This window comes from Marmota marmota, unplaced genomic scaffold, assembly GCF_001458135.2.
Source record: "Marmota marmota marmota unplaced genomic scaffold, marMar, whole genome shotgun sequence".
Classification (NCBI taxonomy): Eukaryota; Metazoa; Chordata; class Mammalia; order Rodentia; family Sciuridae; genus Marmota; species Marmota marmota.
Window position 1 is genome coordinate 9,248,367 of NW_025999977.1, and position 25,854 is coordinate 9,274,220.

The 25,854-nt window shown below is 34.7% G+C and overlaps 1 protein-coding gene and 1 non-coding gene across 12 annotated transcripts in view; both read left to right on the top strand.

Moving 5' to 3' along the window:
• LOC107137246 (WD repeat containing planar cell polarity effector) overlaps positions 1-25,854 on the top strand; it is a 487,063-nt gene that overhangs the window by 338,394 nt on the left and 122,815 nt on the right. For all 11 annotated transcript variants that reach the window (XM_048804219.1, XM_048804220.1, XM_048804222.1 and 8 more), the window contains one exon: positions 17,024-17,087. In XM_048804219.1, the coding sequence (XP_048660176.1) occupies positions 17,024-17,087 (64 nt within the window). The remainder of the gene's footprint in view (positions 1-17,023; positions 17,088-25,854) is intronic.
• Positions 11,062-11,134, top strand: Trnae-cuc. Its single transcript has one exon. It is a non-coding gene; the product is annotated as a tRNA-Glu (tRNA).

The following is a 25,854-nucleotide window of genomic DNA, read 5'->3' on the forward strand; positions in this document are numbered from 1 at the left end:
TTTTTTTAATCCAGGTTACTAGCCTATGTCTCTTGATTGGTGAATTTAAGCCATTAACGTTTAAGGTTACTATTGATATATGGTTTGTATTTCTAGTCATGTGTATTTATTTATTTATTTTAATATGGCTAGTTTTTCCTTTTTGGTTATTTTTTTCTTCCCTTTGTTGAGTTACCTCCCACTGTTAGTTTTGGGTGCTGTTTTTCAATTCCTCTTCTTGTAGTGTTTTGCTCAAAATGCCTTGGAGTGCTGGTTTCTTCCTGCGAATTCTTTTAACTTTTGTTTATCGTGAAATATTTTAATTTCATTGTCAAACCTGAAGCTTAATTTTGCTGGATACAGTATTCTTGGTTGGAATCCATTATTTTTCAGCACTTGAAATACGTTGTTCCAGGATCTTCTCGCTTTCAACGTCTGTGATGAAAAATTAGCCGTTAACCTAATTGGTTTACCCCTGAATGTAATCTGCCTCCTTTCTCTAGTAGCTTTTAATATTCTCTCCTTGTTCTGTATGTTGGATATCTTCATAATTATGTGTCTGGGAGTTGGTCTATTAGGGTTTTGTATGTTTGGGGTCCTGTAGGCTTCCAGGATTTGGCAATCCATTCCATCTTTCATATCTGGGAAGTTTTCTAAGATTATTTCATTCAGTAGATTGTTCATTCCTTTGGTTTGAACCTCTATACCGTCTTCTATCCCACTGACTCTCAAGTTTGTTTTTTTTTATGACATCCCATATCTCTTGGATGGATTGCTCGTGATTTCTTAGCATCCTTTCTATGTTGACTATATTCTTTTCAAGTTGATAAACTTTGTCTTCATTATCTGATGTTCTGACTTCTATTTGATCTAGTCTATTTGTAATATTCTCGTTTGTGTTTTTAATTTGGTTTATGGTTTCCTGCATTTCTAGGATTACTGTTTGATTTTTTTTAAAAATCTCTATCTCCTAGTAGAGCTCATTCTTTGCCATTTGAATTTGCTTATGTGATTCGTTTTCAAAGTATACTTTCATCATTTGGACTTGCTGTCTAATGTCTTCTCGAAGATTCCGTTCCATCTGAGTTAGGTATACCTTGAGTTCTTTCTCTGTCCATTATTCTGATGCCTCTAGGTTCTCCTGTGAATTTAAGTTGTCCTGCATTGTTTGTAATCCTTTTTTCCCTTGTTTTTTTATGGTGCTCATGTTACTTTCCAACTCTGTTTGACTGCTGTGTTTCTGTTTTCTCCTTTAAATTTGTTTTGGTTTTTATAGTTCCAATATCTCGCCTTTGTGTTGGGAGACAATGTTTAGAGATGTTGGATTTAATTGTGATTTAAGGTAAATTCATTAGCTTCATTAAAGGCCTACAGATTTTGATGGCATATAGAGAACTGAGGTTTGAACTTAGGATTTTATGTTAAGGTCGGGCGATTTGATGGTATGGAGGTTAGTTATATGTTAGCTTCTTTGGGGGATTGCTCAAATGCAGGCGGATATTAACAAGAGAATAGACAGGAGTACTTGGGGGTAGTTAAGGGCTTAGGCGGACTATAGACCGATTCGTAGTATTTATCTATTTGCATTTAGTAAGTTATACGTAATCTGGGTGGTCATGCTTAAGAGGAAAGATGGGGAAAAGGTAAGGAAGCAAACCAAGATAGAGAGAGGGAGAGAAGAAAGAAAGCGAAAAGAATAGAAAAGAAAAAGAAATGATAACAAAATAATAAAATGCAGTAAAATAAAAATTACAATTAAAAAAATAATTTAAGAAAAATTAAAATTAAAAAATTAAAAAATTAAAGAAGAAAAAGGCACTGTTAGGCTTCTATTTTCTTCACTTCCAGTAGGTGGTGCTGTGCCTTCTGGGCCAAGATTTTGCCCTCCGGCTGTAGGAAACAATCCGTGTGAGGCCGCTCCCTCCCTCCCCCCACCCCGTGTCTCTCAAAACCCGTTAGCTTAGGTTTATTCCTGGTCTCTAGTCTCCTCGCTTCTCCTGCCAGCCAGGCCTTCCCCAGTGTGATACCTCAGTGTGATACAGTTCAAGCTACACTCTGGGCCTGCAGTTTCCTGGATGTGGAGCGCGGCTATTGAGAACCAGCCCCTATTGTTTTGATTCCCTCCGATAGCCACTCCTCTGAGAGCTGGCGAGACAGGTTTCATTTTTGCCGCTGGTGGGAGGGGGGAGTTGGAGGTCAGGTGCCTTTACCTTTCCCCACGCCTGTATTCAAGCTCACTCTGTTAATCACGCCCCTGGAAAGCCGGGGAGAGATTTTATGCGATTTCCCCATTGTATGGGAGATGGGCTAAATGACACACACCTGTTCTATCACTGAACTAGCTGCAATCTGTCGGAAACTGGTGATGGTGACATCAGCTCTCCAAGACGGTGGCCGCTGTCTTCCTCTGTGGGCTGTCCGGTGTGGAGGACAGAACTGGACCCCTTCCTTCCCCCGTCTCAAACCCAGAACTCAGCCCAGAGCACCGTGAGGGCACAGCCGGCAGGACCCCACAGAATCTGCAGCACCGTTCCTCTGCGTTGCTGGCACGCCGTTTCTCGGCGCGCCGCAGTCTCTAGCAGCCAGGCGGGCCGCCAATCAATCAGCCTGAATCTCCGGGCACACGGTTCACTCGCGATTGAGCCCCAGTAACCAATCCTCAGGTGATGGAAATCCTTCCTCTAGGTTTCGGTGCACCCCAATTTTGCTGGAAATTCCTAGCAAGATATCTTTTGGCCGTTCTAACTCGTTATTCACCTACGCAGTGACGCGGTACATGGGGGTGATGCACTCTATTCGCCGCCATCTTTTAGACCTCTGAAACCATTATTCTTGCATTTAAAACCTTAGGCTTGAGCTGGGGATATAGCTCAGTTGGTAGAGTGCTTGCCTCAAATGCATAAGGCCCTAGATTCAATCCCCAGCACCACCACCACCACAACAACAAAAAATCCTTTAGGTTCATTCTTGAAATATAAGAGAAAAAAACATCTTGATAATGATCAAGGGGATAGTTAGTATGAAATCATTAAAAATACTTGATCCAAAGTTCAGACAAATGGAGAAGAAATGAAGAATAAATGGAATAATAGAAAACAGTAAGTTTGGGCTGGGGTTGTGGCTCAGAGGTAGAGCGCTCACCTTGCATGTGTGAGACCCTGGGTTTTATCCTCAGCACCACATAAAAATAAATAAACAAAGATATTGTGTCCATGTATAACTAAAAAGAAAGAAAGAAAACAGTAAGGTTGTAAATTTAAACCCAAACTTAACAATCATGTTATATAAAGTGGTCTAAACAGTCCAATTCAATACAATAGAAACAGCATAAAACAGAGTAGACAGACTTCCCTGAAAATCAGGACAGACTTGAGTTAATTTGCAAGTAGGCAAGTAGAAATATGTGTTAGATATAAAAGACTGATGATTCGACATTGGATAAAGGAAATAGAAGATATATTCAAATACATAATGCCAAAAAAAAGTCCCTGAAATACAGAAAAATAAAAGAATTTTGCATTGTGGCTCAAAAATATTATGCCTAGTGAAGATTTTTGTCAAGGTGAGAGTCAACAAGCAAATATTCCCAAATATCAAAGTCTTCAGTGAAGCATCTGTGAGCCCTTCAGGAAAAGACTGCTTAACAATGAATTTAAACCAAATACTTCTCAGAAATGGAGACTGAATTGTAAAACACATAGGCATCGCAGTAATTAGTGCTAAACAGCTATAGAAATTATCATTCACTTTAAAAACAGGAAGTCAGAGAATACTGTTTGAGAGTGATGTAAGTAGTTAAAAAACTGAATATTTTTTATAGTCCCTGGAAAATAATATGTGGTAAAAAATCAAGTATTTGCTGGGTGCAGGATTGCATTCTGTCATCCCAGCAACTTTGGAGGCTGAGGCAAGAGGATTGCAAATTTGAGGCCATTCTCAGCATCTTGGACCCTATCTCAGAATAAAAAAATAAAAAGGATTGGGAATGTAGCTCAGTGGCAGAGAGCCCCAAATTCAATTCCCCAGTAATGGGGGGGGTGGGTGGAGGGGAGAAAAAGTAGTTCATTCTTAATCAGAACAGTGACTTTGGGCTGCCTGAGCTGACTGTGTGTAATCAACCTGATAGTTTTGCTCAATAAAACATGGCTTTCCTGTTAAGTTTAAATGATCACCACAGTGAAAGACCTACAGCTGGAATGGAAGAAAAGCTGCAGAGAATTATTGAAATAAAGAATAGAATTTAGCGTTACTGGAGCTTGAGCAAAAGAAGAGAAACAACAGGTGCCATGGGCTGTTATCAGCATTTTTTAATTAACATCTGCTTTTAGCCCAAGCACTTTGCTGGAACAAGCCACGTGCCTGTATTCAGAGATTAACACAGGCTATTGAGAAGCAGCTAAGTAGTGAGAGGTTAGTATAAGGGAAGGTTTTCCTTGGGAAGAGATAATACTGGAGGTTACTCACTGGATATAGACATTGAAGGGAAACCTCTGCTAAAACTGAATATTTAGAATAAGGTATGGTGGCAATTTAAGACTTTTTTCATGATGGAAAAAATGGAAAGAATTTAGACAATTTTAAAAAATGAAAGTCAACAGGGGTTTGTGGGAGTAAAGTATTTTTCTTGATTAGCTTTTGTTTGATAGAAAAACATTCTTTAGTGTCATCGGCAATGAAGACTTTCTCTGAAATTTCTCTGAAAAGCAAGTGCATCACTAAAGTTATATCAAAACATAGATTCCATTATTTGACCTATCAACTTATTCAAAGCTGAGATTTGTTTTATTTTGCATTGTTTGGGGGAAGGAGTTTTTAGAAATGTTTTAATGAATGTTGCTTTTTGACATACATAAAAGCTGCCAATCTGACTCTCCCGAGAAATGTTATTTTATAAAGTGAATTTTTTTTAAAACCATGGAATTCTCTTATCAAGGGATGTTCTGAGTGTTTCAAGTTTGGGGCTGTTACAGCAAAGTTTCCTCGAACATTTGTGTTTAGGTTTTTGTATGGATGTGAATTTTCATTTTTCTAGGGTAAATCCCAGGAGTGTGATTCCTAAGTTGTGTGGTAGGTCATATGTGCTTAGTTGTATAAGAAAACTGCCAATGGGTATGGTGACACACTCTTCTGATCTCAGCAACTTGGGAGCCTGAGGCAGGAGGATTGCAAATTTGAGGCCAGCCTGAGTAATTTATTGTGACCCTGTCTCAAAAAATAAAAAGGGCTGAAAATGTAGCTCAGTGGTAGAGTGTCCATGGGTTCATTCCCAGTACTGGGTTGGTGGGGCCGGGGGAACTGTTATACTGTTTTCCAAAATGACACTAACTTCATTCCCGAAGTGTATGAGAGATCTGGTTTCTTCTTGCCAACAGTGTCATAATTTTTTAGTTTAATTGTTATAATCCACGTTGGTTATAACTCATTGGAGTTTTAATTTACATTTTCTTGATGGCTAATGATATTGAGCATCCTTTCATGTTTTTATTTTCCATCCATATACTTTCTGGTGTAAATATCTTTTCATTGTTCTTTGCCGGTCAGGGTTCTGACCATGGGAATGTACGGACAGTGTTTCTCTGGTGAGCAAACTCCCAGAGAATAACAGGGGCCCTGTTTCCCATGGCTGGAATATTCTGCTTCCCAGGCATTCTTAAGATAACCAGTGAATGCTTGGCTGGAGCACATATCTAACCATAAACAAAAACATCTTACATTGTAACCTGCTGTAACCTACTTAGTGATATAATAAACAGTAATGTACTACTAAGGCCAGTGACCAAATGTAACCTATTGGTATAAATAAAGCCAGTAGCTCAGCAGAGCAGCCATTTTGCCATTTGGCTATTCTGCCTTTGCACTTGCTTCTGTCTCCTTTTGATTTCTTTACATTTGCTTACTTTCTGATTGGATTGCTAGAACATTACTTTTTAAAAGTTAATGTATTTGTTTTGGAAATGCAAGTTTTTATTTCATAAGCAAGAGGAATTTTGCAAGACTATTTGGTACTATTGTGGCTGTTTAAATGTAATTGTAGGAACCAAAATGATTGCCAAGACTCAAACACCAGGTAAATACTAGAGGGAGGGAGAGGTAGTATAGAGATATGAACATAAGAGGGAAGGGGAGAGAGAAGGAAGAAAAAGAGAGAAGGGAGAGAGGAAGTGGAAAAGGGAAGAGAGGGAAAGGAAAGATGTTAGAACAGGGGAAAGATATAGGCATAGAAAGAAAAAAAATAGGAAGAACGGAGAACAGGGATAAGTTATAGAGTGCCTTCAGGAAAAGAAAAGAAATATGTCAAGGCTGAGTACAACCTTAGGAATAAGGGCTTGTGCCAGGGACTAGAAGTGTCTGTCTCCAGGACTGATGATCAATGGAGATTGGGTTGTCTACGTAGAAGTTCCTGGAATTTAAAAATGAGTTGTATTTGGGCTGGGGATTGTGGCTCAGCAGTGAAGCACTTGCCTAGCACGTGTGAGGCGCTGGGTTCGATCCTCAGCACCACATAAAACTAAATAAATAAAATAAAGGTATAAAAAATGAGTTGTATTTTATTGTGAAGTAAAGAATTTGACTTCTTTTAAATTGCACCTAAACTATTAATGGTGGAGCTGAAAGAGCACTGGAGTCAAGGGATATTGTTTTCAATCTCAGTTCTACCAAAAACAAGAGTTTTTAACAAACTCTTTGACTATATATTGGGAAATCAAATCACCTGCCCTCCTATCTCTCCAGAGTGTTGTATCTAATAAGACAATTACTAGAAAGTGTTTTGTATTAAGATGTTCTACAAATAAAAGCTGTGATTGATAAATTAAAAAAAAACTATGGAATTTAGGAACAGGTCTGAAATAATACATAAATGGAAATACAATTATTATAAAAATATTTTAGTAGTTTTCATTAAAAAGGGCTAGAAGATTACAAGTTTTTCATTAGTATAATCATTACTTCATGCCAATTAGGACATAGCAGGAGTCACCAAATTCATGTCAGATTTATCTTATTTGTGGAGAATGAATATCAGCTTTTAAGACACAGCTTGCACCCTGAAGCTACAGAATGTGTCATCCCTTTATGTGTCTCCCTAGACTTGTGGGAGGCTAAAGAAGGAGTCTGGCACACAGAGGTCATGTGCTCAACACCTTCTTTTCACCATAGGAGACCCTGGCTCCAGGCTCCTCTTCTCTTAGCTTTTGAACGCAGATTAAATCAAAAACATTGAACTGTATTCAGACTTCCAGCTGCTGTCTTTTCAAGTACAACTTTCTATGATTCTCTGAATTTATTTATCCGATGATATAATTAAACATCTGTTCAGTTTATCTTTTGTCATACTATCAACTTGTAATATTAAAAGATATCAGCACTGAACATAGAAAATAGTTTCACATTGATTTTTGAAGCATGTTTATTGTTATATATTAACCTAATTATCATGGTACTCCATAAAGTTGGTTGGGAGAAGAAATTGTATTTTCTCATCCTTTACATAAAAAATAGGAAACACTGAAAGTGTTAAATACCTAATACTGTTATAAGATCTTTTTAAATGATACAGACACAGGTACTTAGGAATTGCTATTGTTTCAAAACAATATTTTATTATTTAAACAGATTTCAGGCTGGAGAGCAGAGGAGGGGGACAGGTCTAAAAACATATATAAATTGGTCCTTTGTATTTATGCAGGTATCATGGAAGCTTGTAACTTGTGTGACTGTGCCATAAAAATGCCTGCAAATTGCTAGAAGATCTCCAAAGTCTTATATAAGTGCTTGCACACAGCAGGGATCCAATTTAGGGTCAAAATGGAGCAGGCTGACAGAGTTATACCCTTTGCACCACAATCCCTTCTCTTTAACATACCCTGCACTGTGCTCTACAGAGATGGGGCTAAAACTTCAAAGCAGATGCACAGTAACCTCTCAGCTGCTCATAGTAAAAGCCTTAAACCCACATCTATCAGGGACCAAGGACTGGGGGCTCAGATACAGCTGTTAAGAGACCAGAGGTGCAGAAGAGAAACACAGTGTAAGGGGAGAAGATACTCTACTTGTAACTTTCTCCATTTTATACATTTGGAAAAGAAGGCTTGAATGTGGCCTATGCCCTGAATGTGATCCAGGAGAGCCTACTACTAAACTGGAATGATCTTGTTAAGCAGAAATGAGCACTGCTGTGAAGTGAGAAGCTAGGGGTTCACAAGTGTTCTTGTCAGCCATAGTTTTTATTAGCCTTCTCTTTCTAAGTGCATTTTTCTCCTCAGAGAATGACAATAAGACAATTTATTCCTAAGTCAAATGACTTCAAACTTCAAATGTGTTCTTTTACTAAAAGGTATGTAAACCTACATAAGGGAGATAAGAAAGGAAAGAAACCAATTTAGGGTTTTCTTTCTTATGGATTATGACTGCCAATCAGTATTCATTAATGAAAAATGATAATAAAAATTTCATTTTTTGCATAATGTTTTAATTTTGTGCTGTAATAATTAATCAGAAATAGTTTATCTTTGGAAATAATTCAAATAGAAAGAGATTGTCTGGGACAGAAAACAGTTCTATCCAAGGGTTAAACTGAAACAATACAGATTAGAGGGAAATTTTAGTTGGTTTTCACATTAACTAAAATAATAAAATTATAGGAAAATAAATTTTTAGTATTTTGTGATAGAAGTAATAAAATTGCATTTGTATACATTTAAAATAATATCTAAATTATTTTAGTTTTGACATGTTTACTCTGCATAAAACCCTGAGTTATGATTTCCAGCAAAGTATCAGGCACTTCTAATAAAGTAATGACTCTAGAATAAATAAACTTTGAACTAGATCATTATTGCTCTTTATACTTCACAGGTAAAATTTAACATAAATAACCAATTCATGTAAATTTTTCTATTTACTTATTAATTTTGCAGGACTAGGAATGGCAAATTGCAGTACTGTTCCACATCTCTAGCTCTCAATTTTGTAATCTTCCTACTTCAACTTCTCAATTTTCTGGGATTACAGGGTTATGCCACCACACCTAGCATGTGTAGATTTTTTTTTTTAGTTGTTGATGGACCTTTCTTTTATTCATTTATTTATATGTGGTGCTGAGAATCAAACCTAGTGCCTCACACATGTGAGGCAAATGATCTACCACTGAGCCACAACCCCAGCCCACGTGTAGATTTTTTTTTTTTTAAAGAGAGAGTGAGAGAGATAGAAAGAGAGAGAGAGAATTTTTTATTTAATATTTATTTTTTAGTTCTCGGCGGACACAACATCTTTGTTTGTATGTGGTGCTGAGGATCGAACCCGGGCCGCACGCATGCCAGGCGAGCGCGCTACCGCTTGAGCCACATCCCCAGCCCACCACGTGTAGATTTTTAACACATTATTAATTTCAAATTTTCATCCCTATACCCAATATACAGGTATATAGATTTCTCCTCTGTATTCAACGAGAAACTAGAGGTAAACTCTGTAGTTTCCAGGAAGTGGCACCAAGAAATATTTCTCAGTTCTTTCATATATACATCTCAGTCTCTCAGTATGATTTCAGTGCCATAGTTTTTACTGGTATTTCATTAAGTCACCTTTAATGGAAAGTCCCAGTATCAGTAGAGCTAGAATAGGTTCACACACATGTAATTCAGATATCCTGGATGAATAATTTTCTTTGGAGTATCCTTGATGAATCAGTACTGTTGAACTTCTCCTTTGTCAGGCCCTATCTTTTCACTTGTATTCTTATTTTAAAATACACCTGTTGCTAATTAGAATGGGTTTTTGTATTTCAGTTTAGTTTGGACTGATTTATTGGCATAGAATTATTCTTCAACAGTATTGTTTTTACATAACTATATGTTTCGATATGACTATTTTCATCAGTTTAGTTTGTATTTTGTATTTCAGTTTAGTTTGGACTGATTTATTGGCATAGAATTATTCTTCAACAGTATTGTTTTTACGTAACTATGTTATATGTTTCGATATGACTATTATCATCAATACCCATTTAAATGCAGTTACATTTGTCTGAATGTCTTTTACCACTATGTTATCATGATAAGATCATGCCGTTACCAGTTTACTCATCAGAAGATCTTAAAAATAATAGCTTTAGGGCTGGGGTTGTGGCTCAGTGGTAGAGTGCTTGCCTAGCATGCATGAAGCATTGGGTTCAATCCCCAGCACCACATAAAAAACTAAATAAACAAAATAAAGGTACTGTGTCCATCTATAACTAAAAATATTTTTTAAATAATAACTGATTATTTATGTTATTTTTATTAAAGTTATCAGCAGTAATTATCATGCATAATCCCTCTTTTAAGTATTACTAGTTCTGAATATTTCCCTAACTCGGTTAACAGCTTTGCTACAGCAGTTATCATTTGAGGCTTAGTCTAGTTTTCTGTAGGTAACATGCAATTGTTTTCGAAAAGCCCATACTCTGGAATCAAACAGAACTGAGTTTGAGTTATTTAAGCCTCTAATATTATTTCTATTTTACATATGGAATATTCACCAACCTTGAATTATAGTATTATAACTGTCTCTTCTATAGATTGTGAGTTGCTTATGGTCAAAGACTCATGTCATTGGTTTTTTCTCCGGTTTAGTCCCAACACAGGATCTCAAGTATTAGAGGTATTCTGAAAGTACCCTATGAAAGTAAGTATAGTTACAGCCAACAGTCTGGCTGATGGTAACTTTTGATATTAATTTTAAAACAGGAAGGGTCCAAAATAATATTGCTAATATTACTATGGGTGATCTTGCTCACTCCCCTCCTCTCTGGTATAACAGCCACACATGGGAGTCACCTGATCATTCCTTTTTAATGACTGCAGCATGGCATTTCTAATCCTGAATTTAGAAAACCCAAAAAACAGGCACCTGATTTGAAGAAAGATCTGTAAGCCTACAGCAAGTAGTTAATCTTTTCTAATGATATAGCACCAGTATGGTAAAGGGTTGAGTTTGGGGTCAGACAGCTAGTTTCCAAGTCCTTCTATAGAAGTGGGTAGCTATAGGACCTTGGGCAAGTTTAAGGTTGCCAGAATTAGCAAAAATATGAGATAATGAGCTGGTGATATAGCTCAGTTGGTAGAGTGCTTGCCTCTCACGCACAAAGCCCTGGGTTCAATCCCCACCACCACCACCAAAAAAAAAAATTATATATATACACACACACACACACACATACATATACACACACACATATACATACACAAATTTGAATTTCAGATGACAATTATTTAGTGTAAATATGTCACAAATATTGCATATGATATGCTTATACTAAAAATAATTACTTATCTGAAACACAAAATTAATTGGATATTCTATATTTCATCTGGCAGCCATTACTCTAAATTTGAGTTTTCTCATCAGTTGAATAGGGTATTAGATTGTTGTGAAGATAATATATGTTGTGACTTAATATATGTAAAGTACTCTGATTAGTATACAGTATAGAGAAAATCTCAATAAATGTTAGCTACTCTATTGATACTCCCAAGTATTTTCAATAGGGTTATGAATATTGAATATATTATTTCTGGAACTTCCTGCTATCAACTAGGTTGATTAGCTTGTAACAGATTGAACATACTGTCATAGACAACTATTGAACTGGGAAAAAATGCATTTGTAATTTATTTTTAGAGATTAAATGATTGGCAGTACAGGATTTGTTTTTAGCAGTACAGGATTTGTTACTGTGACCAAAAGACCTGATAAGACAACCTACAGGAGAAAAAGGTTATTTTGGCTCATGGTTTCAGAGGTTGGCTGACTTATTTATGATTGGCTGACTTATTTAGCTTGACTCACCATGGACAAAGTATAAACCCCCAAAGCAAATCCCCAGTGATATACTTCCTCCAGCCACACCCTTACTGTTTACTTACAGTTACTGCCCAATTAGCATATATCAGTAGATTAGTCCACTAATTAGGTTATGCTTCTCATAATCTAATCATTTCATCTCTGAAAACTTTTGAGTTGTCTTACACATGATGTTTTGGGGGATACCAAATATCTAATCCTTAATAGGATTCTGATACCTGAGAGTGAAAAACAAAAGAACTCAACCTTTAATCTTCCAGTTTTCTGATGGAAGGTACTTTTTAGACTAGACAACAAGGAAAGGGAACTCACACAGAGAAATCAATTTGTTAAGTTAGTCAGAGTTCGGGGAAGCTGAGGCAGCTGAAATTTGTGGGTTTGTGTACTGGAGGTATTATGCAGAGAAACAACTCCAGAAATCTATATGTATCACCTTAAATCTTTAGGTGAATAATAAACTATCCACAAGGCTAGACTGAGAACAATGATGAGACAGTTCTGTGTTTTACAGGAATGGAACTGCCTTAGAATTTTTACTCCTCCATTCACTGGCTGGAAGCAGCCTATGTGGGAAATATATCCTCAATGCAGATGTAGAAGTGAATTTCAGATCACAAAAGTGAGGACCATTGGCCTGCTTTGTTCCCTGAAGTCAGTAATCTGAGAAGTGCATTCTTATGATCACCATTGTCCAGCTGTCAGCTGCATATAAAAGGCACAAAGAAGCTTTGGGAGGTGAGGGAAAATACTTATGTATCTTTATTATGGTTAGGGTAATGTTCCAATAAACATTTGTTTAAACTCCTTGGACTAGTTACTTAAAATGAGTGAATCTTATTGTAAATAAATTGTACCTCTGTAGGTGGTTAAAAACATTCAATATATCTTTCCTGGAATAAATGACTTAAATTTACATATTCAAAGAGCCCACAGTTCCAGAAAATATCCTAGTAAAATAGACTTTCAAGATAAAGTATCCTCTAAGCTTCAAGGCAAAAACATTTCATCATTTTGAAAGAGCCTAGGGGTATAGTTCAGAGGTAAAGTACTTGTCTAGCTATGTGCAAAGTTAGGTTAACAACAGATATAGACATTCAATGTAATCCCTGTTAAAATCCTAATAGCATTTTTCACAGCAACAACAACAAAAAAATAATCCTAAAATTTCTTGTGAAACCAGAAAGATTCCAAATGGCTAAAGCCACCTTGAAAAAGAAAACAAGCTAGAGGCATCTTACTTGTTGGTTTCAAATTATATTACAAAGGCAAAATAATAAAAATAGAATGATTCTGGTATAAAAACAGACACATGAACCTATAGGTCAGAATTGAAAGCCCAGAAGTAAATCCACACATACATACACAATCAACTAATTTTCAAAAAAAAAATGCCCAGAATACATAATTGGGAAAGGATAGTCTCTATAGTAAATATTGGGGAAACTGGATGTCCCCATGCAAGAGAATGAAGTTGGATTCTTATACTGTACAAAAAAGTCAACTCAAACTGGGTTAAAGACTTAGATATAAAACCTGATACTGTCAAACTCTAGAATACAGCCATTAGGTAAATCTCCTTGACATTGGTTTTGGCAATAGATTTGACATCAAAGAACAGGAAACAAAAGTAAAAAAAATTAAATGGGACTACATCAAACCAAAAAGTTTTTGTACTGCAATGTAAATAGCCAACAAAAGGAGAAGGCAGCTTATTAAATGGAGAAAATATTTGCAAACCAATATATTTTATAAGGGGTTAATATCCAAAATATAAATAGAACTCATTATAACCCAATAGCCCCACCAAGAAAAAAATAATGGACAAATGACTTGAATAGACATTCTTCCAAAGAAGATATACAAATAGCCAACAGGTATTTGAAAGGGTGCTTAATATCACTAATCATTAGGGAAAGGCAAATTAAAACTACAGTGAGATATCACCTCAAGCCTATTAGGAGGTCTCTTATCAAAAACTCAAACAATAACAGGAGTTGGCAAGAATTTAGGTAAAAGTACATTTCAGATGGGAATGTAAATTGTTATAGCCACTATAGAAAAATATATGATAGTTCTTTGAAAAATTAGAAATAAAACTACCTTATATTCCAGTATTGTACTTCTGGATATAAGTCCAAAGGAAATCACTATCTTGAAAAGACATTATTATAGCCAGAATGGGAAAACAATCTAATTGATAATGAATGAATAAGGAAAATTTTAAAAATATGTATATGTATATGTTTTATATATGTGTGTGTGTATATATATATGTGTGTGTGTGTGTGGGGTGTGTGTGTGTGTGTGTATATATATATATATATATGGAATGTAGTATCATTCAGCCTTTAATAAGAAAGCAAGCTTGCCATTTGCAACATGGATGAACTTGTAGAGCATTATGCTAAGTGAAATAAGTGATACACAGAAAGAGTATGATCTCGCCTACCTGTGAAATAAAAAAAAAAAATCGATAAAGAGTAGAATGATTGTCACCAGGGGCCGAAAAGTAGGGGAAAAAGATGTTGGTCAAAGGGTACCAAAACTGTTTTATTAGCCAACATTTGAAAAGTTGGAGAGTTCATATTTTTAAAAAATTATTTTTTAAAGAGAAAGGTCCTTGGGGAAAGAAGGAAACAATGAAACAAAAATTTTGAGAAACACTGCAACAGAAACAACATATGAATATCTCTAAAATTCACAGTACCAGGCTCATTTACAAAGCGAATTAGGAAGTTCCATGAAGATTAGTCAATTTCTATTTCTTAAGAGAATTAAATAAGATAAAAATCAAATACTTCTGAAGTTCTAATGTGATCTTCATCATTCATTACATTGCAGTATAATCAATAAAACTGATTTACTTGCCAACGAAAGTGTGGTATTTACTGACAATGGAATGTCATTTATCTTTGGGGGGGCGAGGTTTGGGGGAGAGAAAGAGAAAGATATATCGAGATCCTTCTTTTGACAATATGGATGAATCTAGAGGGTGTTATGCTAAGTAAAGTAAGCCATACAATAGGACTAATACTACATATCATTCTACTTACATAAGTAATCTATAGTCAAACTCATAGAAGCATGGAGTAGAATGATTGCTGCTGGGCCTATGTGCAGGATGAATAAGTCTTAGAGACCTGATATACAGCATTGTTTCTATTGTTTAAAATACTGTATTATATATAAAGATTTGCTAAGAGCATAAATTTTATATAAATGTTATATCACAAAAATAAAGAGGGTGCATGAAAATAAAGGGTGTGGAGCTCAAGAAAGAGATGGATCCTAGAGATAAGAGTTCTGAGTCATTGATATAATTGGTTTTCATAGTCATAGTGGTAATAATAAGGCTATTGAGGTTGTAGTGTGTAGAAATACAGACGACTGTAGAACACCAACTTCAATGGGAGGTAGAGAAATGTGAACTAGAAAAGAAGCAGAAATTTCCATCCAAGAAATGAAAAAGCCAAGGAAGTACAGGGGCGGTTTATAGGATTAGATATGGCCAAAGGGCACATAAGATCAGAACTTATGTTTAGGTTTGATCATTTGAAGATGGATGATTACTGTTGCCAGAATAGTTACAGTAGAGGTCAATGCAAAATGGCAGTGAAGGCATGAACAAGTAGCACAGCTGGCTAATTCTTTGACCTCTTCTTGCTAAATTTTACCTCCCCTGAGTACATAATAAATCAGTAAGCTTCCTGGTGTAAAACACTATTCATCCACAAAAATAAAATTTCCTCATGATCTTGAACAGTTGAGAAGCATTCAAGCAAATACTGGAGGTATTGGGAAGAATGAGCGAGGAGATGGGGCAAGAGTCATCAAATATAACCTGGAAATCGTACTCTTGTTTCAGGTTTTGGACTTAATGGCTCATATATAATATTAATAAGTATTGAATTTTATTCAACAAATATGTTTAATAATAATAATGAATATTCAACACTTGTTATTTTTATTTGAAATCTCATTATCTTTCCTACTACTGTATTTTACAATATATAATAGAGAACAGAGAATAACTTATGTATCTTCTGTTCCTATAGTTAAAGAAACTGACAGTTACATATATATAAATCTTAGGACTTGGACAAAATAGAGACCACCTTTCATTCCGAAAACCTATGCAATATATGCATTTATGAGATAATTTTTGTTATAGATCTTAAACTTTCTGTGGAGATAATTAAACTGTGAGTTGTTCTCATGTTTATCTGCCTAGAATTAGACTTTCACAAAGAAAATTATCAAAATTTTACTTCAGGGAAGGTATGATTATGGAAAAGTATAGAAAAGTAATATATGTTTTAAAAATTCAGAAGATATTTATGTTCTATTTTATAACAGCCTAGAATTTCTTTTCAAATATAAAGCTTTTGACTAAAACAACATTTAATATCCCAACTTTCACCTAAAAAGCACAAAAATATGATATGACTAATTGCTCTTCTCTTTCTTTGTTCTCTATATCCCCATAATTTTCTCTTATAAAGCACAGTGAAGTAAGCCAGGTGTAGTGGTGCATGCATGCCTATGATCCCCATAGTTTGAGAGGCTGAGGCAGGAGGATCACTAGTTCAAAGCCAGCCTCAACAACTTAGTGAGGTCCTAAGCAACTCAGTGGGACCCTGTCTCTAAATAAAATATAAAAAAAGGGCTGAGAGATGTGGCTCAGTGGTAAAGTACCCTGAGTTCAATCCCTGGTGACAAAACACACACCCACATGCCCACATACATTGAAGTAAAAATTATGAAAACGGGTCTGGGGTTGTGGCTCAGCAGTAGAGCGCTCGTCTAGCATGTGCAAGACCCTGGGTTCGATCCTCAGCACCACATAAAAATAAATAAAATAAAGGTATTGCGTTCAACTACAACTAAAAAATAAAATAGTTTTTAAAAATTATTAAAATGTATTTTCCAAGCTGTCATTTCCCATATTTAGCAATGTGTACTTGAATTTGTGTTTCTTGGAAATTACATCTATGGCCTCCACAGACTCTGTCTCAGCTCCTCCTAAGTACAATAACATTTCATAAATGGAAGATCCTAGCAGGCCAAATCCCTTCTCTTTGAAAATATTTTTTCCACCAGAAAGAATCGAAACAATACTGAATAAATACATTAAACAAACAGCTCTCTTCTTTTATATGTTTTTTTCACAACTAAGATACCTTTCTTTTCTTCCTCATAGGTACCAGAGATTTGAAAAGGCATTTCTCCTAGCTGTTGACATTGGTGCTCGCGACCTGTTTATGGTGAGTCATTCCCTGAGATGATTTTGTGCCTTCAGTTCTAAGGCTGAGTAAGTTGTCAGCTTTTATGACCATTAAAAAGGATTAGTGTCATTTGCAGCCTTAGACACATGGTGGGAAAGCATTATTCCATCTTGGCTTGCAGCTTTGCCTTCGTGAAACTGGTCAATAGCTATCTAGTATCTTTTGACTTGTTGACATTTTCCTTGCCAGTGCCCAAAGGATCTTTTATGTTTTCTAAGAATTTATAATTCTTGAATTTTTCTCCTTATGTACCTCGATGTGAGGGTATGACACCTTTCTATATAATAAGCTTAAATGTCTTTCTAATCCATTCTCTGAAGAAGTGGTATACTGCTACAGAAGATAGGACACAGGGCAAAAAAGTGTCCCATAGATCTTGAAGGTGCACAGTATGTCCCTTAGATTTTAGTGAAAAGTAACAAATTATAAATGTTCTCACCGGTATTTTTAAAGTAACCATAGTACAAAGTGAATCTAAGAAGTTATAAATTCACATATACTCTAGTTCTTTCATTTATTAATACAGAACCATAAAATTGACCAGGATTTCTTACAGATCCTTGTGCTCTGTAACAGATTCTTGTTTTGTAAGATCTTATGCCATAGTTAGGTCAGATGAACAAATCCTTCCCTGATTTCCCAGCATATTCTATTGTTATCAAAGAAACAATAGAGCAAAAGCTTCTTGAAAACAAGAAAAAATTCTGGAAGGCTCTTTTACTGGAATCTTTTATACTATGAAGACATTTTGTAGTTTATTAAGCTTTTTTATGCTCTTTTTGTTTTCTTTGTTTATTTGTTATGGTACTGGAGATTTAACCCAGGAGCACTTTACCACTGAGCTACATCCTCAGTCATTTTTTAAAGTTTTTTATTTTGAGACAGGTTCTCATTAAGTTGCTTAGGGCCTTGTTAAACTGCTAAGGCTGGTCTTGAGCCTCTGGGATTACAGGTGTGAGTGCACTGCCATGCCTGGCTCGCTTTTGTTTTTTATATTTCTATGGGTTCATCATATTAGCTCACTTGTCTTGTATTGAGTTTGATAATTAAATTCTAAATTCATATCATTAAGTTACACTGTATTTTCACTGCTCATGAAAAGAATTTTTCCAATTTCAAAAGTATAGACATTCTTATATTTGTCATCTGTATTTTGTTAGGTCTAATGAGCAGGCATATTAGTATATTGAGGGAAGATTTATTATTTTTATTAAAATCTATATAGGTTGGGGCTGGGGATGTGGCTCAAGCAGTAGCGTACTCGCCTGACATGCGTGCGGCCCGGGTTCGATCCTCAGCACCACATACAAACAAAGATGTTGTGTCCGCCAAAAACTAAAAAATAAATATTAAAAAAAAATTCTCTCTCTCTCTCTCTCTCTCTCTCTCTCTCTAAAAAAAAATCTATATAGGTAGATATCACAATATTAGAAATTTACTTATAACACTTTTTATTGTTTCTGACTTCATTTATTTTCCCTCCTTATTTATGCCTTCTCACCTCTTCTTATTACTCATCCCAATAAAGGTAAATTTTCTATATTTTTTTTTTATGTCACAGGCCCAGTTTTTTTTTTCTAAGATAAAAACTAAGACATATTTAAATGTTTGGTGCCTGGCATAATTTCTCTGTGAAGGTACTATATTGTTCTGTAATTCTGATTTTATTATTAGTTAATAAACATAACCATCAAAGTCACCAAACTTTTTTTTAAGTCATCCCTCTTTTAGCATTTAGTTTGTTTAGTTCCCCAGTATCAATATAAAGTCTCCATGTTAGTTCATATCTTCTTAATCCAAATAAACTGTGCTGATAGGCTAACCTAACTCTAACCCATAAGGATTTTTACATGTAAAAAGATAAAATATTAAAATAAGGAAAGAATGGTTTTACTTTCCTTTTGATTTGCAGAAATGAATAGTTATTATTCAGAGTGCTACATCCTTATTCTCCATATAAAACTTTGTTCATTGTCCAAGGTCTTCTCTAAGGATGCTAAAAATATAGAGCATTGAGGCTTCAGAGTTCTAGGTTTATGTACTTATTGTATACATTTGAGGCTTCAGGTTCACATTGTCTAAAAGCATTTATTATGTTTTTTATAGATTGAGTCTCACTATTTAAATTTCATGGGTGTGGAAATAATCGAAATATGTTTTGTGCATGTATGAATGTGTCACAATAAAACCCATTATTCTGTATAATTAATATGTACTAAAAATAAAAATAGACACAAGTGAAAAAACAAATGTCATTTATCCAGAGGCCTGTAGCTTACATTGCAGGAATTCTTTTATTATTATTTTTTAGTTATAGGTGGACACAGTATCTTTTTTTTTTTTTTAAATATTTATTTATTTTTTTTTTTTTAGTTCTCGGCGAACACAACATCTTTGTTGGTATGTGGTGCTGAGGATCGAACCCGGGCCGCACGCATGCCAGGCGAGCGCGCTACCGCTTGAGCCACATCCCCAGCCCGACACAGTATCTTTATTTTATTTTTATGTGGTGCTGAGGATCAAACCCAGTGCCTCATGCATGCTAGCTGAGTGCTCTACATATCTGAGCCACAACCCCAGCCCTAGTCTAGGAATTCTTATCTCTTTTGAAAATAATATGTTTGTAACATAAACAGGAATATCTCTACTTGAAAATAATTTTCTATACTTATGATATCTCTTTATTGAGGATTAAAAATAATATCAAAGAGGTCACAAAAAAGAAATATCAGTTAACCTGAAAATAGTGCTTTTTGCATTAATGTCTGTCAGTTATAAAGAGATTTAAGACATATGACCTGACAAAGCTGACGTGGAATTGTGTTTTTATGTATAAGATTATATCTGCAAACAGAGTTTTAGTTTTTCCTTTACAACTTGGATATCTTTTATTTTTCTAGCCCAATTTTTCTGACTAGAACTTTTCAGTATTATGTTGAATAAAAGTGTCAAAAGTGTGCATGCTTGCCTTGTCTCTGATCTTAGGGGAAAAGCTTTAAGTTTTTTACCATTCAATATGATACTGTGGGATTTTCATGTACAGCTTTTCACATTATGTGGAAGTAGTTTCTTTCAATCCTAATTTGTTAATAGATTTTGTGATGAAAAAGTGTTAAATTTTGTCTAATATTTCTTCTACTTCGATTGAGACAATTATGTAGTTTTCTACCCTTCCTTCTGTTTATGTGGTGTATTATACTGATCAATTGTGATCAACTATTTTTGCATTCCATGAATAAATCCCACTTGGACATGGTGCATACTCCTTTTACTGTGCTGCAGAATTCATTTTACTATTATTTTATTGGACATTTTTGTATCAATGTTGATAAGAAATATTGGTCTGTAGTTTTGTTTTTGTCTAGCTTTGGTATTAGGATAATGTTGGCTTTAGAGAATGAGTTAGGAAGTTCTCCTCTTCAATTTGGGGTATGGATTGAGGAGGATTGCATTATTTTTTTCTTCAAATGTTTGGTTTAATTCACCAGCAGAGCCATTAGTTACAGGCCTTTTCTTTGTCAGATTTTTTATTTATGCTTCAATCTCTTTATCACTCCCAGATATGTCCATATTTTCTGTTTCTTGGTTTAATTTTGATTTGGCTTTGTTTCTAGCAATTTGTCCTTTTCATGTAAGTTAACCAATCTGTTAGCATTCAGTTGTTTGTAGTACTCCCATAATCGTTTCATTTCTGTAGGATTAGTAGCAATAATGTCCCCATTTTCATGATTTTATCTTCTCCTTTTGATTCTTAGCTAATGGTTTGTTGATCTTACTGATTTTTTAAAATAACCAACACTTGGTATAATTGATCTCTATTTTGATTATCTCTGCTGTAATCCTTATTAATTTCTTCCTTTTGCAGGCTTTGGGTTTAGATTATTGTTCTTTTCTCTATGTTAAGTTGGGCTATTGATTTGAGATCTTTCTTACTTTTTAGTGTACATATTTATAACTTTCACTCATAGTACTCCTTTCACTATATTCTGTGTATTGGTATTGTACAGTTTTCATTTCCATATTTCTCCAGTGTTTGCTAATTTCTCTTCTGCTGTCTTCTTTGATCCAATGGTGGTTTGAATTTTTAATTTCCACAAATTTATGAATTTTCAGTTTTACTTTTACTACTTTTATTATAGCTTAATCCTATTTTGTAAGAGATGAAGCTTAGAATTATTCCTGCCTTTTTAAACCTATCCAGACTTAGTGAAAGATGTCTCATGCACCTAAAAAGAATAAAATGTTTTGTTGTTATTGGACAGAATAACTGTATATGTCTGTTAGATCTAATTGGTTTAATGTGTTGAGTGTTCTGCATCTTTCTTATTTTTTATCTGGTTATTCTAGAAATAATTCAGAGCAGGATATTGACATATCCAACTAGTATTGCAGAACTATTTGTTCTTGAATTCTGTGAGTTTCTGACTGATATATTTTGATTAATAGGTAAATAAATGTTTGTTATTTTATCTTTTGCTGCATTGAATTTTTTATTAACATAAAATCCTTTTTTATCCTTTATAGCCTTTTAAAATATACTCTGTTTTGTCTGATATGAGAATAACCATACCTGCTTTCTTTGGGTTACTATTTTTTATTTGTAATAATTTTCAGCCTATTTGTGTCTTTGGATCTATAGCGAGTGAGTCTCTTGGAGACAGCATTTGGTTGGGTGATGTGTTTTTAAGTGTATCATTTGATTGGAAGATTGGAAGTTTAATCCATTTACATTTAAAGTAATTTCTGATAAGAAGGATCATATGTTATTTTGCTTTATTTTCTATATGCCTTACAGCTGCCTTTTTTTTTGAAGTCCAGAGAATGAGTCTGTCCTGTATATGCTAAGCAGATGCTCTATTACAGAGCTATAGCTACAGCCAGCCTTATAGTTTTTATCTCTGATTTCCTGCATTATTGTCTTATGTGTTTAGATGATTTTGTTGTTGTTGTTGAAAACAGGACATTTGAATCTAATAATGTGATAACTTTGGTAATCAGATTTTCTCTTTACCCCAGGATTTGCTATTTTGTTATTTAGATTTTGTATAAAAAATGATTTTATGCCTTATTATGTCAAGGATCATAATAAGGTATAAAATTAAGGTCTTCTCAGGTCTTTTCCAAATCTTTGCCTTGTATTCACTTGGTGGTACATGACCATTTTCTAATATTCTCTTTATTCACTGTTGCTTTTGAGTGTCCTAGTTTTTAATGTTTGATTTCCAAAAGAGAAAAATGAAGGGAAGAAAAGAGGGTACCAGCCCTTTAAATCATCTGACAGTCTCTTCAGTCAAGAGAGGAGCTGTCCACAATAAGATGGTACACCAATGGTCCCCCTGCCTGTTTGTCTGCACCTCTGTAGTCAGAAGCATCAATTCATAATAAGAGCATAGATTCCTATACTTGGAGGCCAGGGTACTTTTAGTCCATCCTAGTCCCAGTCAGTTGACAGTGAACTGCTCTAGGTAGCTGCTAGTGTGCAATAGCTGAAATTCACCAAAATTAACAGCACTTTATTTTGTTAAACATTTACCTGGAACTTTCAAGTCTTCAATGGACTCCAGAATTCTGAAATATTTTAGCAGACACATTCTGCCATTGCAGTTGTTGCCTAGATTGAGAGACACATTCTTGGTGCTTCCTACTCTTCCTCCTTCTCACAATCCTTCTGTGCCTTGCCTTGTTTTGTAACTTTATATTATTTCATTTACCCCTTTGATTCTTTGTTATTTTTTTTCTTTAATTTTTTTGTATGTATCTCTATATTTCTAGTGGGTATTTTGCAAATGTCATTGTTGGTTTTGGTTTTTTGGTCTTATTTCTTGTCAATAATTGGACCATGTACAAAACTGAAATAGATTTGCCTCTAAAAATCATAAAATAAAGCAGACTTAAAAGGATTCACCACTAATTTAATGCTCTGATAGAACAAAATTCAATACCCTTTAAAGAAAGATATAATCCAGACTCCTTTTAATGTTACACTCAAAATGTCTTATTAGGCATGTGAAGTAGAAAATTATGATCTCTAATAAATATAAAAGGCGCTAACAGTAGTGGACCCTTATGTGACACAGATGTTGAAATGATCAAATAAGAACTTTGGAGCAAGCTGCGTGCAGTGGCACACACCTATAATCCCAATGGCTCAGGAAGCTGAGGCAGGAGGATCAAAGCCAGCCTCAGCAACTTAGCAAGGCCCTAAGCAACTCAGTGAGCCGCTGTCTTTAATAAAATACTAATAAGGGTTGGGAATGTGGTTTAGTGGTGGAGTGCCCCTGAGAAAGAAAGAACGGAGGAAGGGAGGGTGGGAAGACGGGAGGAATGGAGGAAGGCGGGGAGGGAGGATGGAAGGAAGGAAGGAAGGAAGGCAGGCCTTTGAATTTTAAGGAAAAAGATGAACATAATGACTGAATACATAGGGATTCTCAGAAGAAACATAGAAGCTATATATAAAGCAAACCAAGTATAATTCTATAATTTTATTTCATATTTGGTAGAGAAATACAAAATTTGAAGTGGAAAATGTACTAGATGGGCTTATGGACACTGTGTAATAAAAGTGCCAGTGAGTTTGAAGAGAGATCAATAGAAATCATCCAATCTGAAGAAGAGAAAGGGAAGATCGTGCAAGAAATGAGCAGCCTTAGTGTCTTGTGGAATCAAGCCAAAGAGTCTAAAATATATGTAATTGAAGCTTAGTAAAAAATATTGGTCGACATATTGGAGAATCTCAGTGGACTCCAAATATAAGAAAGTAGCACATCACATCATAGTACCAAATAGTCAGATTACGGAAAACTGATGACAAAGAAAATATTCATAATGCCTAGAAAAGAAGAAAAATAAGACAAAATGATCATCAATTAATATGAATTATGTCTTATTTTAAATCAGAAAATACACCAAAAGGACTGGGCACATCAGCACATGCCTGTAATCCCAACAGTTTAGGATCCTGAGGCAGGAGGATCATGTGTTCAAAGCCAGCCTCAGAAACAGCAAGACGCTAAACATCTCAGTGAGACCCTATCTCTAAATAAAATACACAATAGGGCTGTGTATGTGGCTCAGTGGTCAAGTGCCCCTGAGTTCAGTCCCTAGTACCACCTCACACAAAAAAGGAAAGAAATTATACCAAAAGATAATGGAACATTTCTATCTTGCCGAAAAGATTAAGCTCGTAATGCAAATTAGTATATCCAGTGAAAATAATTCTTAAATGGAAATAGGATAAAAACACTTGTAAATAAATGAAAGGTGAGAGAACTCAGTAGTAGTAGATGTGTACTACAAGAAAAGTTAAAGTTTTTTTCTGGTATGACAAAAAGTGAAACCAAATGAAAACTTGGATCTAGAGAGAAAAATGAAGAATCCTGAAAATGGCAAACTTATAGATTAATATTGTCTTTTTTCCCCTCACCTTAAAAATTTCTTTAAATGATAATTATCACAAGGAAATTATAAATGTTTGAGACAAGTATTTTATCCTGATTTGTACATTATATAATATATGCATGTATTGAAACATCACATGATATGTCATAAATGTGTATAGTTTGTATCAATTTTAAAAAGGATTGGTTTAGAGATACACATTTTTAAAGATAATTATTTAAAACAAAAATAATAACAATAACATTGTGGTATTAATAACAGTTATAGACATGAAATGAAAGACATTAATACCTCAGGAGGGAACAAATGGAATTATATTGTTGTCAGAATCGAGCCTTTTACCTTAAGTGGTAGCATTGCTAATTCTGAATAGACTGTGATGTTAAGATTACATATTATAGGGTCCAGAGGATTTTCTTAAAAAAAATTTAAATAGACATGTATCCAAAAAGTTAATAGTGGAAAGTTAGAGTTTTAAAATGTTTAAGCAAAAGGAAGGCAGGAAAAGAAGACAAATCGAAAGATAGTACTCTTAAGCTCAAACATACAAATAATCACATTAAATTCAAATTGAGTAGATACTCCAATTAAAAGTAGACATTAAATTTTTTAAGTCAATTTCAGAGTGGATAAAAATCAAGATATAGTGTTTCCCTTATACACTAAATATAATTATAATTGTTATAAAACAAATAAATTGAAAGTAAAAATGTGTTAAAAAAGATACTGTCATGCAAAGACTAAGACAAAATAAACTTCAAAACAACGGAAGTATTAGAGATAGACTTTCATCATGATAAAAATTCAGCAAGAAGACATAACAATACTAAATGTTTATATATAAGTCAACTGAGTTTCAAATACATGAAGCAAAAGCTGACAAACCAAAAATAAGTAAAGGAACATAATAATTCAGAGAACTAGTGAATAGATATAATACATGAACCAACTGGACCTAATTGACATTGTTTAAAGCTATGTCCAACAAATGCAGAATACATGTTCTTTTCAAATGTACATGGTTTACTCAACTAAACACAAACTCCATATTGGTTCCTAAAATAAGACTCAATACATTCCAACACTTTAAAATATGAGCAAGAGAAACAATAAGAGAGGTAAATAGGGAGCCTACATCATGGAAACAAATTTTTACTCCTCACACTTCAGATAGAGCCCTAATATCCAGAGTATACAAAGAACTCAAAAAATTAGACAATAAGAAAACAAATAACCCAATCAACAAATGGGCCAAAGACCTGAACAGACACTTTTCAGAGGAGGACATACAATCAATCAACAAGTACATGAAAAAATGCTCACCATCACTAGCAGTCAGAGAAATGCA